Genomic DNA, 21,394 nt, shown 5'->3' on the forward strand with positions numbered 1-21,394 from the left:
GCTAAACCTTATTTTCCATTAAAGCATGACTTGCAAGGGAAAGCCTTCTCTTTAGAGGAACTTCTCCCGGACACAGGAATTCAAGCACTTAACATCTAGGTACATGCAAAAAGCAGGAGCTGCAGATGCAGCTGGTATTATCCAGCATTTAAGATCACCATGAAACAACAAAAAAATCACTACATTAAATGTGTCACTTGTCCCATTTAAATCCAACTACCAACATAAAGTCTCTGGCCCAGATACTAGGTTTGGAGTTGCTTGGATTTCCCAAGAGAATTCTAATGTTAAGAGTGACATTTTCCTTTGCTACTTGTATTTGTATGTATTCAGCAAAACCAAGAAAAATGACATAGTTGAAACAATAACTGAGCAATTTTTTTTTTATTCCAAGAGTATCAGAAGAGTAACAACTTATTAGCTCTTTGCAGACACTTTACACTTGGGAGAAAACATAAAATCTGGGAAAAAGAGTTGGTGTGGACTTACTAAGAAAGCAAGACAAAAATATGAACACTATCACTTGTAACCTTTTTCTGGTCTTAGTGACAGTAACAAAGGTTAATGCTTTCCCCATATGACAATCTTTATTATCACCTGAGCTCGGTGGTTCCTGTCACAAACAGGAATTTCAGTGAACATTTGCTGCTTTAACCATTAGGAGTATATTCAAGCAACTCATCTGCAACACTGACCTTTCTACTCCCAACAGACATATTCACATTTAGCACTGAGTAATGAAAATTTTTTTTCAAGCCAAAACAAAGTATGTATGTCTTTGACAGTTTTAGACAAAAAATCTCCCAAACCAGAGAATAACTAATTTCCTTCACTCCCAAGGTGCTGCTCCCATTGTTTTTTTGTAAAATCCCCAATAATGTGAAAGTCTGAAGTGCTGGATGCCGTGGCTATGGCACTCCTATTATGAGAAGGTACTTGAAAGTACTTCCTGAAAGCCTGCAAAGACCTTTAATATGCCTCAGCCTAAGCATTCATGTGAGATGCCCAACAAGAAACTCAGGCTCTCTTATCCCCATCTGGTACAGTAGTAGAAACCTGATAAAGCCTCCTGAGAATGTACCCTGCGGTCTCAGTCTTCCTAGTCCTGGTATCGTGCACTCTTCTGTGGCTATGAACAGTGAGCAGCATAAAAAAATGTAATGAAAACACACCAAACTGTGACACTGTTGCTGACCAGTGCTGAGAGTCTCAAAAGGGTACCCCACACCCCACAGAAACACTCACTAAGAACATTCACTCCCTTTTAGCTATAATGCTTACCTTGCTCAGTCAAAAGTGTGCTCCTTAACGAAACTGAACTACACTTAACAACGTATAAACTAAACTAATGAACTGCCAAAGGATGAAATACCAGAAAACATTAACAAGTGCTGACAAATTCAAAGCGTCCCATCTAAGACAAACACCTCTCACTTTTGTCTGTCTATAGGTAAACTGGACATCTAACTGCAAGCACTTAAAAAATCCAATATAGCACTCTCAGCAAAGAACACAGCTAAAATTTATGGTACGTAAGTCAAATACTCCTTTTATGTAATAGTAATAGTAAAAAAATTTTACTACCTACCTATCTGAAAATCAAAAAAATTGACTGACCAGAAAGCAGTATTAAGCAGGTGCTTTAAGGTTCACATAATGAGTAATGCCTTTTTTTATATCAAATTGTTTTGAATTAATCTTTCACAACAGAATGAACAATGCATGCATGCCATTGTAAAGCAACCAGAAACACACCTGTGACTTTATTTCTTCATCATGACAGTTTGCAATTTATTCCAAATCCTCCATTTAGACACAACAGCAGCAACAAAATATCTCTATGCTACTTCTGTTACAAATATAGGTACTATTTAAGGTGACTTCACAAACTATAATGTAGGCATTTCTCACTCTAACCAAGGAATAAGTATAGAAGAGCAATTCAGTAATAACAGCATCTAGTAATGACCATCTGTTTTCTTTTGTCTTAGCCTGCCACATTGTTATCTTCTAGAATAGTTAAAAAGACAAACACAGTGTGTTTTTTTAGTAAATTCAGTTAGATGAAACTATGAATTTGTTAATAATATTTCATAGACATTCCTAATACTGTTCTGGTGTCCCACTAAAAAAAATGTTATTCTTCTGTACCTTCTCCTAATAACAGCCTGACCATTGCCTGCATTTTCAGTTCAAATTTCTCTTAAATGACAACTGACATGGTGACCTTCTTGCTACAACTGTTTTTCCTAACTAACACAAGGGGTCTTGCTGCTAATTAGCATGCTAATTAGCTAGGTATCTTTCTCCCTCAAAAGACTTGGTAAAGTTTTCCTGCAGGAATGTGAATCATGGGCAAGGTGTGTTTTATCTGCCAGATTCCTAAGAGCCACTTTGAAGAAGCAGAGGCAAAGGCAGGCTACAATCAGCTGAGGGTTTCAGTGGGTGCATTTTTTGGATAAAGTTTTAGTGAGGATCCCAACTTAATAAAACTGAGGTTGTTGATAACTTTACAGACCACACTGCTGCCCAAAGAATAGCTCCATGGTTGCATTGTACTTACTAGTCACTGTATTTTGTTTGTGCCTCTAAAATTAAAACCCCCAAAACAATACTTGCAGCCCTCAAATCTCTTCTGCTTAATCACAGAATCACAGAATGTTCAGGGTTGGAAGTCTTAGTCCAACCCCCTTCTAAAGCAGGTTCACCTACAGCAGGTTGCACAGTCACATCCAGGTGGGTTTTGAATGTCTCCAAAGAAGGAGACCCCACAGCCTCTCTGGGCAGCCTGTTCCAGTGCTGTTACTCTCAAAGTAAAAAGGTTTTTCATTCAGGTGGAACTTCCTGTGTTACAGTTTGTGCTTGTTGCTTCACACTACTGCAAAGAGCTTGGTTGCATCCTCTTGCCACGTCATCTAGCCCTTAAGATATCTGCATACCTTAATGCTGATGCAGAAAGACCTTAACTGCTGTCTTCCTATGCAACTCCACTGGGACATTTTTTCATCCTTTCACCCACCTCAGCTCCTGGTTTCAGTCCTCCTCAGTCCAACAAGGACTCTGCCTTTGCGGCTACTGGTAACGGCAGCAACACTGTAACATCACCTTCCACCTTGGCTTAACCAGTATCCACAAGTGTCTGTCTGCAGCTAAGTAAACCTGCCCTGAGCAGTTTGTAGCTCTGATTCAAGCAGTTCACAGAAACATCTGCACTGAGCCTGTAGTTGATCTTGCACATGGGAGGAGGACAGCCTTTGCTTACACACGTCATGTCAGGAAGGTTGCTTTCACACCCATACAGGCTACAAAACAGTAGTACTACGTAAGTCTAGTTCTTCTAATACTGCAGTTGCTGGGCTCTCTCATTCACCAGGAGTAGTTTGCACTAGCAAACGGATTTTGTCCTAAGCCCTGAGCACAAGTCCTCTCCTTTCAAAACAAACACACACACACACCCATTCACACACACCCACTCACCCACCCACACCCGCACCCCTTGCCGCAAAAAAACCACCCCCAACCAAACCCTCAAACCTAAGCCAAACTAAACCACAGTTTTCTCTTTTTGGATATACCATGACTTAGGAAATATAAACACACAAACAGACAAGCAAAAAATGCTACCCAAGTTGCCCACCTAGCTCCTTCTACTTGGCCATTGTGAAATAATACAAATAACCATCTAAGTTCATTAATCATCTGCCTCCAAATTACACACTTTACCTTCTTTTCCCAAAATTCCTTATTTTGTTAATACTTTATTATTTCTTCAATAACCTTATTTCTGTTTTCTGACTACTGCTGCCCATGGCAGCCCCTTGTTGACTTGGTGACTTTACCATTTTTCCAACATACTTCAAATATCCAAAGTCTCTTAGCAAAACATTCCAGTTTTGTGGCATGGTTATGAATTCAAACATTCCTTTTTTGTTTTGGTGGCTTACAAGCATTCATTATAATACTAATAGGAAAAATATCCATGTCTTTCCATAGCTAACATAACTCCATCCCAGTGGTTTGACAGTAAAAGAAATACTTCTATTGTATATAAAAATATGGTCAAACATTATTTTTCTTCAGTGTTGTATAACGCAATCCTGTGAAGCTGGAAGCGGAAGAAGGCTATACAAACACTTCCGTTCTCTTTGCTATGCGGAATGTAAATAACATAGTCTTACTGACCCTACTCCTTTGGGCACCCAGTTCACGACAAAACAGTCAAAGTGACTGTTCCTTTTGTCCTTTTCAGAATAGCCACCGCTTCCTCATGGGTCACCCCTTCTAAACTCTGCCCATTCACAGCAATGATTTGATCCCCCCTCTTCAGGCGTCCATCTTCTGCTGCTGCACCCTGAAATGATACAACATGTAACTGCAGACTCACGCATTTCTTCTCCCTGCCCCACTGTTCTTATGGTCTGAATAAGATTGGTTCAGTGCACAAAACCCCTTATATTTTTTTAATTTTCAATGATTCAAATACAGTCTGCTAGTGTCGCAGTATGCCCTGCTCTGTCTACATTTCACAACATGTAGAAATCAGATCTACAGGACTTTTATGTTCTCTTAACCCTGTTCGTCCAGCTAGTGTAATATTTTAACTCTGCTATCACAGAAGTCAGATTTTCAAGATCTGAAGAAGTTTTCAGCAACTGGTATAAGAAATTCAGCAATCAAAACCCAGGTTTGTACTTGGATTTACCATAAAACTTTATGATTCTTGATTCCACTTTTCTCTGACTCTGGGCTGTTTCCTAGGACAGCCCAAACTATCAAATCCAGGTCAGTACCTGAACTTCTCCAAACATCCAGACTGAGTTCAATTATTTTATCTTGGTCTACCTTTCAAGCCCTCAGTCACAGTAAGTAAAACAGTCCCTTCTACTACCTGAGGAAAATACACTCTGAATGTAAGGCAAGGGGACTGTTTTTCTATGTATGTGCACAATTCCCATTTCGACAGTTTAAGAAGAATGTGCCATAGGCAGGGTCATACACGTTTGGAAATTCTGAATCTTCCTAACACCTAAAACCTTCAAATGCTGCAAGCACATTTTGACCAGCACTTGCACTAAGGAAGAAAAGCTGTGAGAAACTGTAACAAACCTTCAGTTTCAAACTCAGGCCATGATTTGAGATAGTGGCTGCTGTGATCTAACTCATTAATGGACTGACTGAACAAATTAACACTTACCTTTGCAAACACCGTCTTCACATAAATGGGTAAGTCTCCATGGGGACTGCCATAACCACCCACAATACTAAAACCTAGGCCATCTGGTCCTCTATCCAGAGTAATGGTCTTGTACTGAGGAGGTCTAAGAAAAAGGAAAAAAGGGTATTGAGATTCTGAACTTACAATTTAACATGTAGAATATTCAACAAAAAACATTCTTCCTTTCAAGCTAAGTAGCACGTTCCCTTTCCACTATAACACCAATGCTTTTATTATAATGAACTTGCTATTTGAGTTTATGTAAAACACTGTAGCAGTTTCATGTCCTCTTTACTACTTAAAGGTAGTTACTTCAAACACCTCTTCCACCCATCTCGGGTCATAGTTACAGCTGCAGTGTCCCACTAACAGTGCTTATGTCCCACTTACAGTGCTTAATATTGCTCTAGCAAAATAGAGATGCAATACCAGTATCAAATCTTCACAACAAACATTTACTGTAAAAATCCTCTAACCCATCACACCTCCTAAAAGAAATCTAAAATTAGCCCCAATAGTTTATGTTGTACGGTTTAATTGCTTCATTTATAGGTATATTTCCCCACATATACTTTGACTGTAAGAAATTTTGAAGCTCTATCTTTCAAAGTAGACCTCTGTGGCTGGAGAACCCCACCCCTTCTTTCCCTGTTCCTAGAAGAAAGTCTTGGATTCATGACACAGTTTAAGGCAAAACTTGCTTACACAGTTGTACCTTGCAGTATACTACCAGCAGTATACTTTGTACACCAGAAAAGTTTGATGCTCCTGATAGCCCAGTGCTAGAAAGGACATTACGGAAACACAGGTACCTCTGTGGAAAGGGCCTTGCTGTTTAATTCTGACAAAAGACATGTTGGGTCTATCAATTAACCCCAGCTACAAAGGCACAGTGAAACAAAGGAGGCTTATACTTACAAAGAAGAAATGAAATGATATTATAATTCTACAGAGGGCCCAAATAAAGCAGCACAGAAAATCACATCATGAAAAATGCAGAAAAGGACCTATGGCCTCCAAGTCTGATGTATACCAAATGTGTAAGTCATGATTAAGTCAAACAATTTGTACATTATTTGCTAGAATTTCTAAGTTTTTTAGGTTGAGTTCCACCTAAAATAACAGGCTACAGAGGTTGTATATTCTGCAGTTACTGACCCTAAATCATCCTGAAAAATGCCAGTTGAAGTTAGTCCCACAAAGGAAAGATTGGACGTAGGTGGATCCTGCTGCTGACCAGTTATGACAGTCACTTCTCCTCCAGCTACAACCTAGGAACAGGGTTTTTAAACAGTATAATGAGAATGCTGACACTAAAATAATTCATTGTAGCAGCTGGCAAAATAGTATTCAGAAAATATTCCCAATGTCACTGAAGATTTTTTTACCTGCAACTCAATAGTGCCTGAAGCATTTTTTAGGAGATTAACAGCTTGGGAGTGAGTCATGCCCTCAGTAGATGTTCCACAGATGCTAACAATCCTGTCTCCAACCTGCGGAAGAAAACATAGAAAACCATACAATCATAGAATGATTCTATGAATGCAAATCATCTTTGAACTACACAACGACCCTATAACAAAGGCAGAAAATTCTACATCACAATTTGCAAATTACACAGCAAATTTAATATACTAAACTGCAAGTTTAGTATATTCAGTGTAAAAAAAGTAATGATGCTTTACAGAATTGATCCTAATACTCTAGAAGACACAGCATGTGAGAAATGCATTTTGCATGTCACCTGAAGATAGGACAGACTGAAGCAGTAAATTATCATCAGAGATTGTATGTTTGAATTAATCCTGAAATAACACTGTTCATTTTCCAAGGCTCACGAGTCAAATTCAACCACCTTTGGTAAAGACTGGATACAGTACACATGTAAGTGTAGGTAAGACCTCCCACTGTAACTCAGAACTTAAAAAGCACTATCTCTATCCTAAGACAGGTAAATAAGAAAACGTAAGAGACAGACTGCACAGACACGGTTGCAGGAATAACCACCATGCTCACCAGTGGAGCTCATATTGTGATGGTTAATCATTAAGATTAACCATCTTAATGATGGTTAAGAATCCATCATTCTTAACCACTCTCTCTGCTTTTAACTTTCACAAACTAACTGACTACCTCTGTGATCCAAGACTGCTTTATGACTTCCTTCCCAAAGTTAGTATCTTTGAGTAATTACCTTTTACCATGCTACCAATCTGAGTTAGTTTCATCAATCCAAACAGCAAAAATTCTTGTCACAGCCAGAAGCACTTATGACTGTATCATTAAACTGCTAATTAATTGCCTACCTAGAGTAATTAATGTGCATTAACCATGCAATCTTTACGACCTTCTTATCAATTAACTTACTCTCAGTTTCTGAGTCTGAGCTGCAACTCCATTTGGATGCATCATGGCAATAAATATAGGTACATCTCCAAGAGGACTTCCTACACCTCCAGCAATGCTCACTCCTAGTGAATCTGCAGGGCCCTGTTATTGTCATGAAAAAAGATTAGATTTTTCTGGAAAGAAAACACATACAGAGAACTGTAGACATATCAAAAAACTACTAAAGCCCCTGTCTTAGAAAAATCAGAATTCCTAGGTTTCAAGCCATTTTTTAAGCCAACACACTTTGCATCATTTCAGGAAAGTGAAGAGAGCACAGTATATATGATTCTTCCTATCAGTGGTAAGTGACAGTTCACTGACTTAGTTGTATGCTTTATCTTAAACAATAATTAAACACTTAGAGAATTTAGTGTTAGACCCTTAATATCAGCACAGAAAGTCTGGGCAAGGAAAACTGGAGTGAAGCGATTGCCTGTCCTTAATACTGTCTGTATCAATCTCCTATTATGAACCTCCCAGAGAGCAGAATTAATCTTTATGCTCCCCCTAGTGTCCTACTCTTGAAGAAAAACGAGCTGTTCACTACTGCACAACACCTTACTATCTAACTGCAAAAACTGCTATTGTAAACTGGTATTTGCAGGTTCTACTGTAAAAAAATAGTATCTAAACACCATCCATGCAATCAAGTGAACTAGATGCCAGGCAAAGTAAAAAAAAAACAAACAAAAACCCAAGTATTCTGGATAATCAGCAGTCTGTTGACTCACATCTCATGCCCTCCTATAAATAGGGAAGTCAAATGAATTTCACAGTTGAAAACCTGTGATTGAAAAACCTGTGATGAAAACATGTACAAGCCTACCCCTTAAAAATATGAAATACCCATCAATGGGCTTGCAACTCTGGTACAGTTCCTCTGAGTTCACCAGAACAGAGTATGGATTTAAGTGAGTCTGACAACAGTAAAAGTAGGACCCATTATCTCTCACTAATCCTGTCTCCTTTTGCTTTCAAAACAGGTCACAAAATGTGATAGCATAAATCACACTGATTATACATAAAAATACAGTCAGTGATGATCATACCGTCTTGACCTGAAAAGACAGACAAATTAACTGATTATTGCCATATAACTTTCTCTCTCCAAATGATTAACAGGGCCAAACTTCTTCCTTTCTGTAAACACACCTATTCACAACATCTACAAAGCCTGTTCCTGACACATACCACTTCATGTGTAACTTACCTTTTTTATTTCAACTGTTCTCAGTCCCTGTATTTCAGAAGCTGCTGTCAAATGAATTAGAAAAAAGAAAGTTAAACTAGCATTTTTAGGAAACTTTTCCATTAAAAGTTATCCAAACCACTATGATAACTCTCTCTGTTGGCTTATTACAGACATACATTTTAAGCAGATTTTGAAAGTGTTTGTCATTAAATTAATAGGATTGAAATACTTCTAGAATGGGTGGAAAAGTCATTCATTCACTCCATGTAAATAACTTTCGGAATAAGACCGCTAAGCATACTTAAATACAATAGAGAAAGTTATTATTTGCTATTAATACCTTGGTCAGAAGTAACTTTGTTCTACATTTGAGCATGACAGAGCTTTTTCACATCTATTTTAACTACACAGTACCTGAATGAGACAGCTTGACTGAAGGTGTATTTAGATTAAATAAAAAATTATGGCTCAGCTTAGATTCTCAAAATCTAAACTGCTAGTATAACAAGCTGCTGGTTTCTTTTACAAAAAGCTATTTGAAGATATACGACGTACTGTACGATAACCACCCCTGCAGCGTTTTAATGACTAAGGAATCACTTTCACACCTACAGTACATAATGACAACATTTTATAGAAAGTGAAAGATCTCAGCTACCAGTTCACATGTATAAAATACGAAAGCACCAAAGAAATCTTACTGGTATTCTTCTTTAGACCACTTTCAAAGACTTCAGGTGCACTGGACCCAGAAACTGGGAAACTGAATGATGAGAGACTGCCGCTTCCTTCACTGACCTAAATAGTGTTAGACTGGGTTTAGAGAGCAGCTTCAAGCACCCAATTGATAAGTAAAACTGTAACTCACTGTAATCAGCAAATTCTGACGTATTTTACTTTTTCTGTGCCCAGTTAAAACTTAACAGAGTGAACCTCCACGTATTTTTGCTGCATACCACATACCACGTATGAGCTGCTACCACACAAAGGATGCACTGAAATACAGAAACTGATGCAGTTTTGGAACACTCCAACATTAGACCAACAGTAACATAAACAAACCTGAGAGAAGCCTGATGGAAAGGGTGCAGGTTTCCTGCTTCTGATGACCAAGATTATGGTAAGTATGCAATGAGTGGAGAAATTCACTAAGTTTACTGAAATAATACTCCACTGCCTGCCAAGCACTCCAAAAGTAACAGAGGTTTAAAGTCAACTACAACTTCTTCTGGTATCGATGAAAATCAGAGCTCTACCTGCTTGCCAGGCTGAAGCCATAAAAAACAGACTAGGTAACACAGCAAAGCCGTTTCTGGATTACATTTTTGGCTGGATCATGTCATCAACAGATACAATATGCTAAAGTGAACATATAAAGTGGTTACCAAAAAGCTGCAAAATAGATAAAAACTATTCTCTCATTCTTGGATCAGGTATGTGGAAAATTATTCCCATCACAAAACCAATTATTTTTATTTGCTTTCATTACTTAACCATTGTATCTTTCAAACTAAACAGTTTTACAGTTACACACCTGGCTGCTCTGGGATGTCCTCCTCTCAGAGTGGAATGGTCCAGCTTTTATTCTTCCGACCTCTAGTCTTACCATACCTAATGAACACTAAAGAACCAGTCACTTATATCTCTTCTGTCCACAACATTAAAGCCTACGACAATATTTAAGTCACTTACTAGATGGTGGAAGAAGAAAAAAAATATGGACAGAAGGGAACAACACCGCAATGAGCACTGAGCAGACAGAGCTCATGACAGCATCAAAGCCACACAAACTAAGTATATCATGGTATTAAATACTGAGCAGGGTGCTTCTTGAATTAACCAGTATTACAACACAGGTGTGAAAATTACTCAAGACAACTAATTCTATGAACTTTCACCTCACAGAGTAATTTTGGCTTCTCAGTTGTAATGTCAACATATATTTTCAAGATAGCATTTCTCAAGTAATAGTAAAACTGATTATTTTTACAATAAGCACTAAAAAATAGTGTAATACCTCAAAGTATTAATCATTATTTCTGCTGATATGACTGAGAACATGATATTTAAACTGTTAATTTTAAGAGATTTAATGTAATTGAGAGGTTAGTCCTCTCTCCCGCTCTTGAAATCACCCTGTTACTCTGGATCCATACCAACGTAACTACAGAAATTCTGGGTAGTAAGTTTTCCAAACATCTATCTATATTTTAAGGGACCTTTCGGCATCTAACTCCTAAAAGAAAGCTGGTTGATATAGACTGTTTGCATATTGGAAAATCTTTCCACTACTCTGTAAACTTTTAATTATACTATTAAGTATTTACACATCTGCATAAAATGCATGTCTCAGAAAAAAAAAATCACCCTGCAATCAAATATTTAGAAGACCACACACCAGGCTGATTTTGCAAACAGGTACGTTATTATCACAAAAACATGCAGAAAACCAGACTTCCAAAATAATACAAGTTGTGGCAAAAGAAGACCGTCTCTCTGCAATGTATTCAAATACAGAAATTTCAAAGTTTTGTTGCTATTTTGCTTTTCCTTCTTTCTTCTGGGAAGTTGTCAGCATGAACTCCTGTATCCAAAGAACTCAGTATTACACAACTTTGCCTTTATTTATCATGCTTCAGCTGTTATTACTCTAAGTGGCATTCACGTATTTGTCAGAAAATCAGAGTAAGAAATAGACCAATACATGAAAACCAACAACAGGACTTATCCATTCAAAAAGGGTTTCCATACGTCACATCCTGTTGCTATTCTCTTAGGGGTGACATTAAAACAGATTTATTAATAAATTGCTTTTTATTTTTTAAATAATATTCACTTATGAATGTTCTGGCAAAGATGTGATCAAAGCTCAGGCAAAACTATTCTCTGCTACTTGTATGAACTGACTCGTATTAAACCACACGGACAGCTCTTATCCAAAATGGAAAACTGAGGAAGTAATAGTCCTTACATAAAATGCAGACCCACAAATAAGATTTGAAAGTTTTGTGTGAAAATGGGAGGTCATACTTTCCAACTGAACTTACAAATAAATCAGCTCACACTCAGCTTTATTATAGCTTTCTCTCTCTTCTTGAAATTTCCCACTTGATAAAGCTGTAAGTCAAACTATGGGAAAAAATTATCAGCTTTTCACATTTTAGGGATATTTAAAAAGAAACACTGCAAGAACAGGCAGAATTCTCAACCTGACAACACATTCCAGTGGTCTCATGCTACTTAAAATACACTGGGATTATCCATAGATTTTAAATAATTTTCTAGCAAAATACATTTCAGGCAGTTCAACAAAACTTGTTCCTAGACCTTACTCTCATGAATGAAAACAGAACTAATACCTGCACTAAAATAGCTGACTGCCTACATATGACTGATTGTGCTTTATGCCATTTATACTATGTTAACAAAACAGAATTGTTAATATCTCTGAGGTATTTTAAAAGCCTTATTTCTCAGGGCTAGGAAAATTAATTACAAGTACTACTGAAAGAGATTAAGTATTTAAAACATGAATATACAAATGGTAAGTGGGAATTAAGAACCATTGATAAGATACTCCAAATGCTTGCCAAAATGAAAGAAACTTTACTAAAATGGCATTTTAATTTAGAGGAGATGTAAAAGTGCAGCATATGAAGAAGAAATGTGCTGTCCTTAGGTAAAATAAAGTATCAGGTAAGAATGGAGAAGTGCTGTTACCCCAGAAGAGTGTATTAATAAGTTTACTGTCAGAGATCCAGTTCTGGCATTCTTCTTGCTTACAGGCCCATTCTGAAAACAGAGAAAGTGCTCCGATCTCAACTTTCTAATTCCTACTTCCCATGCTCCACCCCCAGCAAAAGACACAAAAAAAAAAAAAAAAAAAAAAAAAAAAAAAGCCACACCTCAAGGAACTGTTCAAGACCTGGAAAATAAATATACCTTTGAACCTGAGTGCAAAGAAGCATGATTATGTATCTATGCATTCAAGAGTCAGCTATGAGTAGTAGCTGTTGAATTTTTTCCAGCGGAATAGTTTTCCATTGGAAAATGCTGACTCGATAGAATCCTTACCAGGCAGCAAGAATGTCTCCAAACCCTGGATGGAAAATAGGCAAGCTGGCTGACCAGCTGGACTTCCTGTCAGACCACAGGAAATGTCATATATCTGACTTCATTCTGATTTGGAAATAAGGGGAGGACATCAGAAGCACAAAATTTATTGAGACCAGAAATTCTGGTTCCAAGAGCTGCAGCTGAGAGTTTACCTCTGTTATCTTTATGATAAAGTAATTTCTTATGCTAGATGCCTTGGTCACAGGAAAATGCATTATACTATTTAATGGATGTAAGGTGATGCTAGATATACACAGAAAAGAGAACACAACCAAGTACAAAAGTAATCACTTTTCTGGCACAACTACTCTGATGAATTCTCCATCATTTAAAGTCAGTTGTGTGTATCTTTCTAAAAATGTGAGATAGTTAACAGTTTAGAGTTTGTTGGAGAAAATACAGTGTTAAGTTTTAGGTTGTTCTAGGTAATGGTCTTCTACTGCCCTTTAAACATACGCCACACTCTGCACCACCACTACCTCCCATCTTCATCAGGCAAACTATCAAAATCTGAATGCTCCAGACTTCAGGAAGCTTAAATTTGGACACACAGTTCATCCTCACTGACATGTCAATAATAGTCTGAACTCAGTCTGAATAAAATCAAAGGTTTCACTGAATTCTTCACTTTTTTCCACCTTCTCTTTTCCAAATACCTTTAGCAAAGCTGCAACAGCCTCCTGGTTAGCATTTCTAACATCTTCTCCATTCACCGTCAGTATCTGGTCTCCTTGCATCAATCTCCCATCTGTATCTGCTATTCCTCCTTTGACGATGTCTGACACAAACACCCCTGTATCATTTCTGCAAATACAGATATGGATTTTGCATTACAGTATTGTTTGAGGGCCATTTTAATAGCTTGCTATTGGGAACACAATAAACATTATCTCATTTTTCTGCTGAGGTAATGTTGGGCTAGTTTCTCTAGGAATGGACAATTAGCTTAGGCACAAAAGCCTTCAAGCCCACAGGATCTGAGCATCAGATCCCAACAGAAACATAAGCATTCCCAGCAAGTCCCAGACATTGACTCTGCAGGTACTTTCATACCTTTTCCCAACAATACTCAGCCCAAGCCCCTTGCCAGGCTTTTTTTGGAGCTCTATATTGAGTACATCGTACATGTCTTCCTCTTTGTACTGGGCTTCATCTCTGTACACAGTCAGACGAACTTTCTGTGGAGTCTGTCGGAGGACATTTATCGCTTCATCATGTGTGGCATTCCTGAGGTCAATCCCATTCACCTGCAATGAAAGCATACAAAATGATGAAGTATGCAGGACTTTCCACCAGACAAACAGAAGATGCCTAGCTAGCAAATGACAATAAAAGTGACCAAAGAAACCACCACACCTCTAATATCTGATCCCCAGCCCACAGTCTCCCATCTTTTGATGCTGCTCCTTCTTCATAGACTTCATGAATAATGATTGCTCCCTGTGGACAAATAAAACAAAAATAAACTGCATGCTGAAAGAACATCCCCTCACTTTAACCAAGAAGAACTGAAAATTCCTACTATAATTCACCAGTGATAAACAAAACAGTCAGATGTATGATGAACAAATTACTAAACTGTTTAAGAAGTTCATTTATACTTCCAACCTTAAAAGTGCTTTTTAATTTATTTATTTTTTTCCTGAGCTGGTATCTTTATCTTTGGTATCTTTCTATAAATGCTACAGAAACAAATGAAGAAAAAAATCTCTTCTATTACACATTTTAATTTCATTATTATTTCACTTGAGTGATATGCATTTTTCCAACCAACCAGCAAAGTGTCTGCTCCTCCAACAATGCTCAGACCAAGACCCGTCCGCCCTTTGGAGATATCAATGGTTGTTTCACATCCAGGAATGATGGGACAAGTAGCTGGGTCAGAGGCTAACGTGGCTGGAGTTGAAGATCTACTTGTGTCTAAAACAACAATTAAACATGCTGGTTACTGTAAGAGGGGTCAATATTAGATAAGTGACTTTAAAACAGCAATTTGAGGGTCCACTGACAGATCTAGAGCAACAGCTGAACAGCTGACCTGCAGAGAATGATGCTGTCAACTCTCCCTTCCCCTCAGACAAGTACTATTCTGTCATTCAACTACAGTTGTCCCGTTCTGACACCATCAAGTATCTGGATAACAGTCTGGATAGCCAAAGAAGCTTTTGTACACAACAGATTCTATTTAGGATAGAATTTAATTAAAACATCTATACCAGCAACTATGGAATGCAGAACACGGGTAACTAAAGTGCACAGTATGTATTAAATACATGGATTCAAGATGTCAGCCTTGCATTTTTGCAATGGTTCAGGTCAACATCCGTCTAACTAAATATTCTGTCTCAGACTCAGATTTGTACCACAAGAAAGAAGATTAAGTATGAAACAAATATAGTGATATTTCACAAGTCCAGCACTCCATGGTCAAATCATTCATTCAGTTCATTGTATTTAGTGGCCCTCAAGAAAAGCTTCCTTACACCAGTTCAACTTTTAACTGGACACCAAAACAGCTTTTGGAAGCAGTAAGCTTTGTGGTGTAAATCATAGTGCAGATATACATGGCATACCTATGTAGCAATTTATCTGTAAATTTGGGATCTCTGGTATGTCAAAAATGGATCTTCAGTTCAGTATTTTAGTCAGTTCTGTATCCTTCACAGAAAAAAAAGTTACACATACTAGGAGGGTATATTATGTAGCAACTGAAGGAAAGATTCAGCAATTGAAACATCTGGAATTTTCAGATTATTTCTATTACTGATGTCCTTTGTGCTTTAAAGAAACACCAAAATTACATTCTTTCCAAAAGGTAAAAATAGGCATATAATTCCTTCTCAGGCACTTTAAAAGGGCACTGATTAAAAGAAGTTCCCCTGAAACTAACAGAAGGCTTCACCGTTCAGAAATATGGATTTACGTTAGACAAATACTTAGGTATAGTGTGGACAACAAGTCTCAAAACAAGAGTCTTGGTCTCTGAAGGGAACCAGAAAGGCAGTTAAAAGACTTTTTAGGGGTAAAGCTTCCATGTGAGTATAGAACAGGTAACTCTATTGCTCTGTTATGCAAATTCTTTGTGTGTATGATGAGCAACTGCTCATGCTTACTTAGTTCAAGCTAAGCAGGAGCTTCAAGGCTTAAGTATAATAATTCTGACCAGAAGGCATAAAATGTACATGAAACACATAAACTGAAGAACTGGAAAGGAGTCTTGGTATGCAATGTTGATCTCATCTAGATAGCTGCATCAGTATCGGGCCAAAAATTGCCTACATAGCACCACTGGAAACACCAAAGTTGGGCAGAGATGTAGTAGAAATCAGACCAATAGGGAAAAATAGTTAGGGATGGGTTGCTTATTTGGAAGGAGTCTGTGCAGAGGCATCAAAAAAGGTGGGCTTGGTAAAAGAAAGCAGGGGAATAAATTACAGAATCAGGTGGAGAAACAAGAGGAGGGAGAGATTCAATAGTTGACTTGTGGATGGCTGTGAAAGGTAGTGAAGCCAAGCTGCAATCACAAATCCCCAGGATACTGGAGGGAGCACTGCTGAAATGTCCATCAGGCCTTTATCCCTAAGACTTGCCGTGGCAGCGTGGAGATGGAAGGAAAAGACTTGGACAACGTAAAACTAAGTGCAGATGGGAAGACGGCAGAATTATTACCCAGTAGGTCTCCTGTGTGTCTCTTAAAATTTCTTTATAATTGTGTATCAACACTATTGCTAGTAATAAGCAATATAAATGTGACTCAGTAATACCTGCAGTGATGTACAGGCAAATTAACTGTGATGTGCACATTACTCAAGTTATTGTTAGCTTCTCAGTAACTTAGTAACTTAGTAACTATCGTCAATCAGTTACATCCTGACTCTCCACTCTGAAGGAGGAAAGTCAAAATGTGGCTAGTTATAAATGGCAAGACAGTCTCAACCATTCCCCTGTTCTAGAAAAGATGACATGATTTTTCTCTCTCATTTAAAAGAATGCCTCCCACTTCGTTCTAGACCACCTTGACAGAGACACCTGCTGCACAGCCTTTGGGAGGGAGAAGGAAATCCCTCCATCCTACCACCTCTACAACAGGCCAGTGGGAAGGCAAGAGGTAGGTCTTTGGTGTGAGTAGTGAGCCTCACTACTTTATTTAGATGGATCTGTATCTGAAAGTACTAGAAAATGGAACTCAGAAGACAGCTGAGTGCCTACAAAAAAAGAGAACTTGTTTACAAGCTGGGTCTTCATTTTAAAGTCACAAGCTCAGTGAAGACAGACACAGAAAGAGAACCTTACTTTTGACTGCTTCTGGTTCTGGTGAGCTGGAAGAGGGGAAAGCTGCTGATGGCTGCGTATTCCTCCTCTCTGCTGGGGCAGTGCTGGAAGGGACTGGTGCTGCAGTCAGACTATCTGTCTCTGCTGAGTTGATTGTAAGCCTCACCATAGTTTTGGATGTCTTCAGCAGACCAATAAACTGAATGACAAAGAGAAAAGCTGGTGAAAAGTGTAACCTGATGGTTTAATTGTAAAATAAAAATAAAACAAAAGAACTGTTCTCCAGTCTGGAGCTACAAGTCACAATTCTGTAGGTTTTCTTGGTAATGAACAAGGACAAATATTCATGTTTTTTATAAGAAACAGCAATAGAATTAACCTTAGGCCAGATCTGGCTGATGTTAATCAAGTAGCTTCCACAACACTTCACCAAACTATAGCAGATGAGAATGTGGCAGTCTTTTGATGGCTTCTCTGGACAAAATACTACATTTACAGCAATTATTAGAAAAATTGGAAAACCAGTATTGTCTTTTAATGCTTGGGTGGAGCCCAATTCTGATGCCACCAAAGTCAATAACAAAACATCTACTGATTTAACAAAATGTGCTACTGCCATCCTAGCTCCTTAATCAGATGAACAGCTGGGAGGAAAAATCTGAAAATACTATCTGAACAATATATTGGAGGGAGAGAAGGACACTAAGGTGTAACACAAAATCTAGTTTGAAGGAATACTGAAAAACCTTCAAAATTAATTTCCATTTCACAGAAAAGACACCAAATCCTTCTAAGACTTTACATTTAAGTAGAATGAAATTACTTTCAGAGATTTCAGATTTCAATCTCTCTGTTTCTTTTTTCAAAGCTTACCTACTTCCTTGCACACTTTACTCTGTTACTCATTTACTGCTTCAGAGATAGCAGTGCATCAAAGAGTAAGATGGATCCTCTCCTAATTGTGCTTTACAAACAGAAAGTAATCTTCTTATGCCTAAAGAATCACTTTTCTTGGTACCAAGGAATGTGCTAGGAAAAAGCCCTCCTTGATTCATTACAGAATCCAAACTGAGTTTGCAGAGCTAGAAGTTAGTAGAACTAAATCTTGTTATTTAGGAATGGAGATCAGTTTCTCCAAAGGGTTGAAATACCAGGCTTGGAATATAATGAGGCCGTTATTATTGACAATCCCCGTGTCAAAGCACAGTTCATGACCTGATTTACCACTGACACAACTCACCTATGTAAATTTACACATATTCATTTTACTGGTTCTAATACTTTTCAAGTGCAGAAGCTACGAAGAGTCATTACTGAGTGATAGTTCACGGCTTTTATCCCACAACTGAGCACCTCCCAGTCATTAGATCTGAACCACAGGGGAAAAGAAATCACATTTGTAGCACAGATACAGATGATTCATGTAGTGCATTAATATAAAATAGCAGCTAAGCTTTACATTCAGGCTTTAGCTTATTCTCAACACCTGCATCTCAATGCCTGGAGATCTCTGGTTCTATAGCCAGCTTTGAAAATCAAGTCAGAGCATAGCCACAAAAACCTCACTAGTTTGTTCAAGACACAATCACCTCCTACATTCCTGACCCTTCAGAAGTACCTTTTCTACTGGATATCCTGCAACAATTTCATCATCCACTGCCAGGATCTGATCTCCAACTTTGATTCGTCCATCCTGGAAAAAAATAGAGTAAAAAATATCAGCTCGGGATGCTATCCCAAAAAACATTTTTTATTCACTATTTTGATTTTAATGTTGTCACACCTTTGCTGCTGCACCATGATCTGTTAAACTCTTAATAACTACTCCATTAATTGTGTCTTCTTCACTAATGGCAATTCCAAAGCCTCCTTGATCCTGGGGCAAACACAAAAATGCAGATGGTTAAATACTGTGTTTATCAAAATGCTAGAATACATTCACCAAACTCTAGCAAAGCTTGCAGACAAAACAAAAGTTTTGGTTTTCACAATGCATCAATATTTTTGTTTTAAACTATTTCTGAAATAGATTTTGCCAACCTACAAACAGCATATTGGCTACCAAGATAAATTTGAAACACTTCCATAACTTAAATCCACCCATTTGAAACTTACAAGGTCAACTGCAATTCAGTTGTTAAATTCATACATAGGAATAAAAACCACAAAATATTTGGAAACTACAAAACTGAGGTAAATAAAAAAAAAAAAAAGACATAGCTTAAATTTATTATTTGAAACTACAGCAAAAAAATGCACAGGAGTGGAAAATACAGAGGATGGAAAAATGTATGCTATTTCCATGAAATCACTAAATGTTTGTGGCAAAGTGAAATTTCCCTAATGCTTTCACCTAGAATTAAACCATCTGTATATCACCTGTAAGGTATTCTCCCAGTTAATAATGGAAGGCTATTTCCAAGAAGAAAAACTTACAAGAGTCTGCAAGCCTCTATCCTTATGTCCACTGAATCAACCTGTCTTCTCCATATCAGTAAGCAGAAGCAATTTTTCCACCCTCACTTGGAAGCTTCATAGTTACAGAAAACCTGGACATTTTCTCCCAGCTGTACCATTTCCACTAAATGTGTGTGTTGTTTGGGGGATTTGGTGCTTATATTCTGCTAATGCATTCACTTTCAACAACTAAGGCAATGATTTTACCTGAGGCACCACCAGCAGCTGGTTATCAAAAGTTTTGTGAATAGGACAAGAGCTGACTTCTTCCAGAGACACAAAGCAACTGGCAAATTTATATTAAGGTCGAGATTCATCAAGTTGCCAAAGACAGTCATTACATCAGTAAAACTCTGGGGTCCATTCACGAATAGGAAGAGAAGACCTCTAGAAATCTCTATTCTGACTTCCAGTAAGAAAGAGACAGTTTGTTTGCCATAAGCTAATGAACAGAAATGTGGCTGATGTAAATTTAATCTTCAGCACATACCTTAGGGAGTTCCACATATTGAATGTTTTTACATGAACTGAAGTCAGAACAAGCACTGGAGTTTGCAGCACTGATATCAATCTAACAGAAAATGAAAACATAAATGTGAGCAATTGTATTCAACATTTTGCATCACACTAAAGTAGCGCACAAACATTTAAAGTGGGCCTGATCATTTTCTGGATTAATTTAAACTGCTATAACCCTATTCACAGAAATGTTAGATTTACTTCATAGTTTAGATGCACATAAAACAGAACTGAGTGCAGCTGTACCAAATTTAGCAGCTTTACTAAACCATTTATTTTTTCCTTGGATGATGGCTTCTTTTGTAGTATTTGCTAAGCAGACAGGGCAATCCTTTATCCAGAACAATCTTAGTATCTCAGTCAAATGAGAAAAAAACCCAGTTACTCTACCTCTTGATGTTGAAGTGTTCCTGACGTACACTGTGAAGACTCTACTGACCTCGCAGGGCAAACAGCCATCTGATTTACTGCATCTTTATTTCTACAATCGATTCAGTGAAGGAATGTAGTAAGAACATAATAATACAGCACCACATTTCTTAGAACAAGTATAAGTCTAGTAGTTTCTTTTACTTTATTTCTGGCACTCACAATGCAAATACCAAAATAGAAAACTCAAGACATATTTAACAACTACCAAGAACTGAGCTGAAAAGCACATCAATCTTATCAAAATTAAAAATAAAACAGAAGTACTCTGTGCAAAACTTGTGCATATTAAAAACTTTTTTAGCCAACCTTTACCCAGAACTTACCTGACAAAGATTATTTTTACTTTAGATGGTGCACATTTGATTATTGAGGAAGCATTCTGGTGAGTCCTTCCATAGAGTATTTGCCCGTTTATCTACATAAAGGAAGGCAGCAATTATTTCTCAAAATATTTTTATTCCTTTATACTTAAGACTAAATTTTAAGCCTTAAAAGGTCCATTATCCTACATCACCGGCTAAAGCAGCAATTGTATTAAAGTAATAGAAAATGTTGTGTCCTGCTTTCACTCCCTTCTTTCAGTAAAAAATTCCTTATAGTTTGATTTCAGACTAACATTGTCACAGTGCCATTCAGTGTCATTCTCAGAGTAATACTCAGTTGACTTGGCACATCATCTATTTCCACCTGCCATTGATCACCTCATAACTGATGTGGAGATAAACCAGAGCCATGGGAAATTCCAACCATACCAAATAAATGAATCACTTATATCCAGCAATGAGATTGCTATTATTTAT

The 21,394-nt window shown here is 37.6% G+C and overlaps 1 protein-coding gene across 17 annotated transcripts in view; it reads right to left on the reverse strand.

The window, feature by feature from the left end:
- Positions 1–356: 356 nt before the first annotated feature.
- The window catches only part of MPDZ (multiple PDZ domain crumbs cell polarity complex component), a 116,947-nt gene continuing 95,909 nt past the window's right edge, over positions 357–21,394 (reverse strand). For 15 of the 17 annotated variants that reach the window (XM_080371844.1, XM_080371846.1, XM_080371855.1 and 12 more), the window contains 18 exons: positions 20,918–21,009; positions 20,553–20,643; positions 20,134–20,214; positions 18,970–19,062; positions 18,805–18,879; positions 17,208–17,385; positions 14,689–14,834; positions 14,271–14,354; positions 13,968–14,161; positions 13,571–13,718; positions 10,333–10,419; positions 9,500–9,596; positions 8,817–8,860; positions 7,583–7,705; positions 6,604–6,708; positions 6,374–6,486; positions 5,195–5,318; positions 357–4,351 (listed from right to left, as the gene is read on the reverse strand). In XM_080371844.1, the coding sequence (XP_080227970.1) occupies positions 4,205–4,351; positions 5,195–5,318; positions 6,374–6,486; positions 6,604–6,708; positions 7,583–7,705; positions 8,817–8,860; positions 9,500–9,596; positions 10,333–10,419; positions 13,571–13,718; positions 13,968–14,161; positions 14,271–14,354; positions 14,689–14,834; positions 17,208–17,385; positions 18,805–18,879; positions 18,970–19,062; positions 20,134–20,214; positions 20,553–20,643; positions 20,918–21,009 (2,022 nt within the window). In that variant the 3' untranslated portion in view covers positions 357–4,204. The remainder of the gene's footprint in view (positions 4,352–5,194; positions 5,319–6,373; positions 6,487–6,603; positions 6,709–7,582; positions 7,706–8,816; positions 8,861–9,499; positions 9,597–10,332; positions 10,420–13,570; positions 13,719–13,967; positions 14,162–14,270; positions 14,355–14,688; positions 14,835–17,207; positions 17,386–18,804; positions 18,880–18,969; positions 19,063–20,133; positions 20,215–20,552; positions 20,644–20,917; positions 21,010–21,394) is intronic. The other 2 variants (XM_080371847.1, XM_080371850.1) reach the window with 1 other exon arrangement.

Source organism: Falco punctatus (genome assembly GCF_963210335.1).
Source record: "Falco punctatus genome assembly, chromosome: Z".
Classification (NCBI taxonomy): Eukaryota; Metazoa; Chordata; class Aves; order Falconiformes; family Falconidae; genus Falco; species Falco punctatus.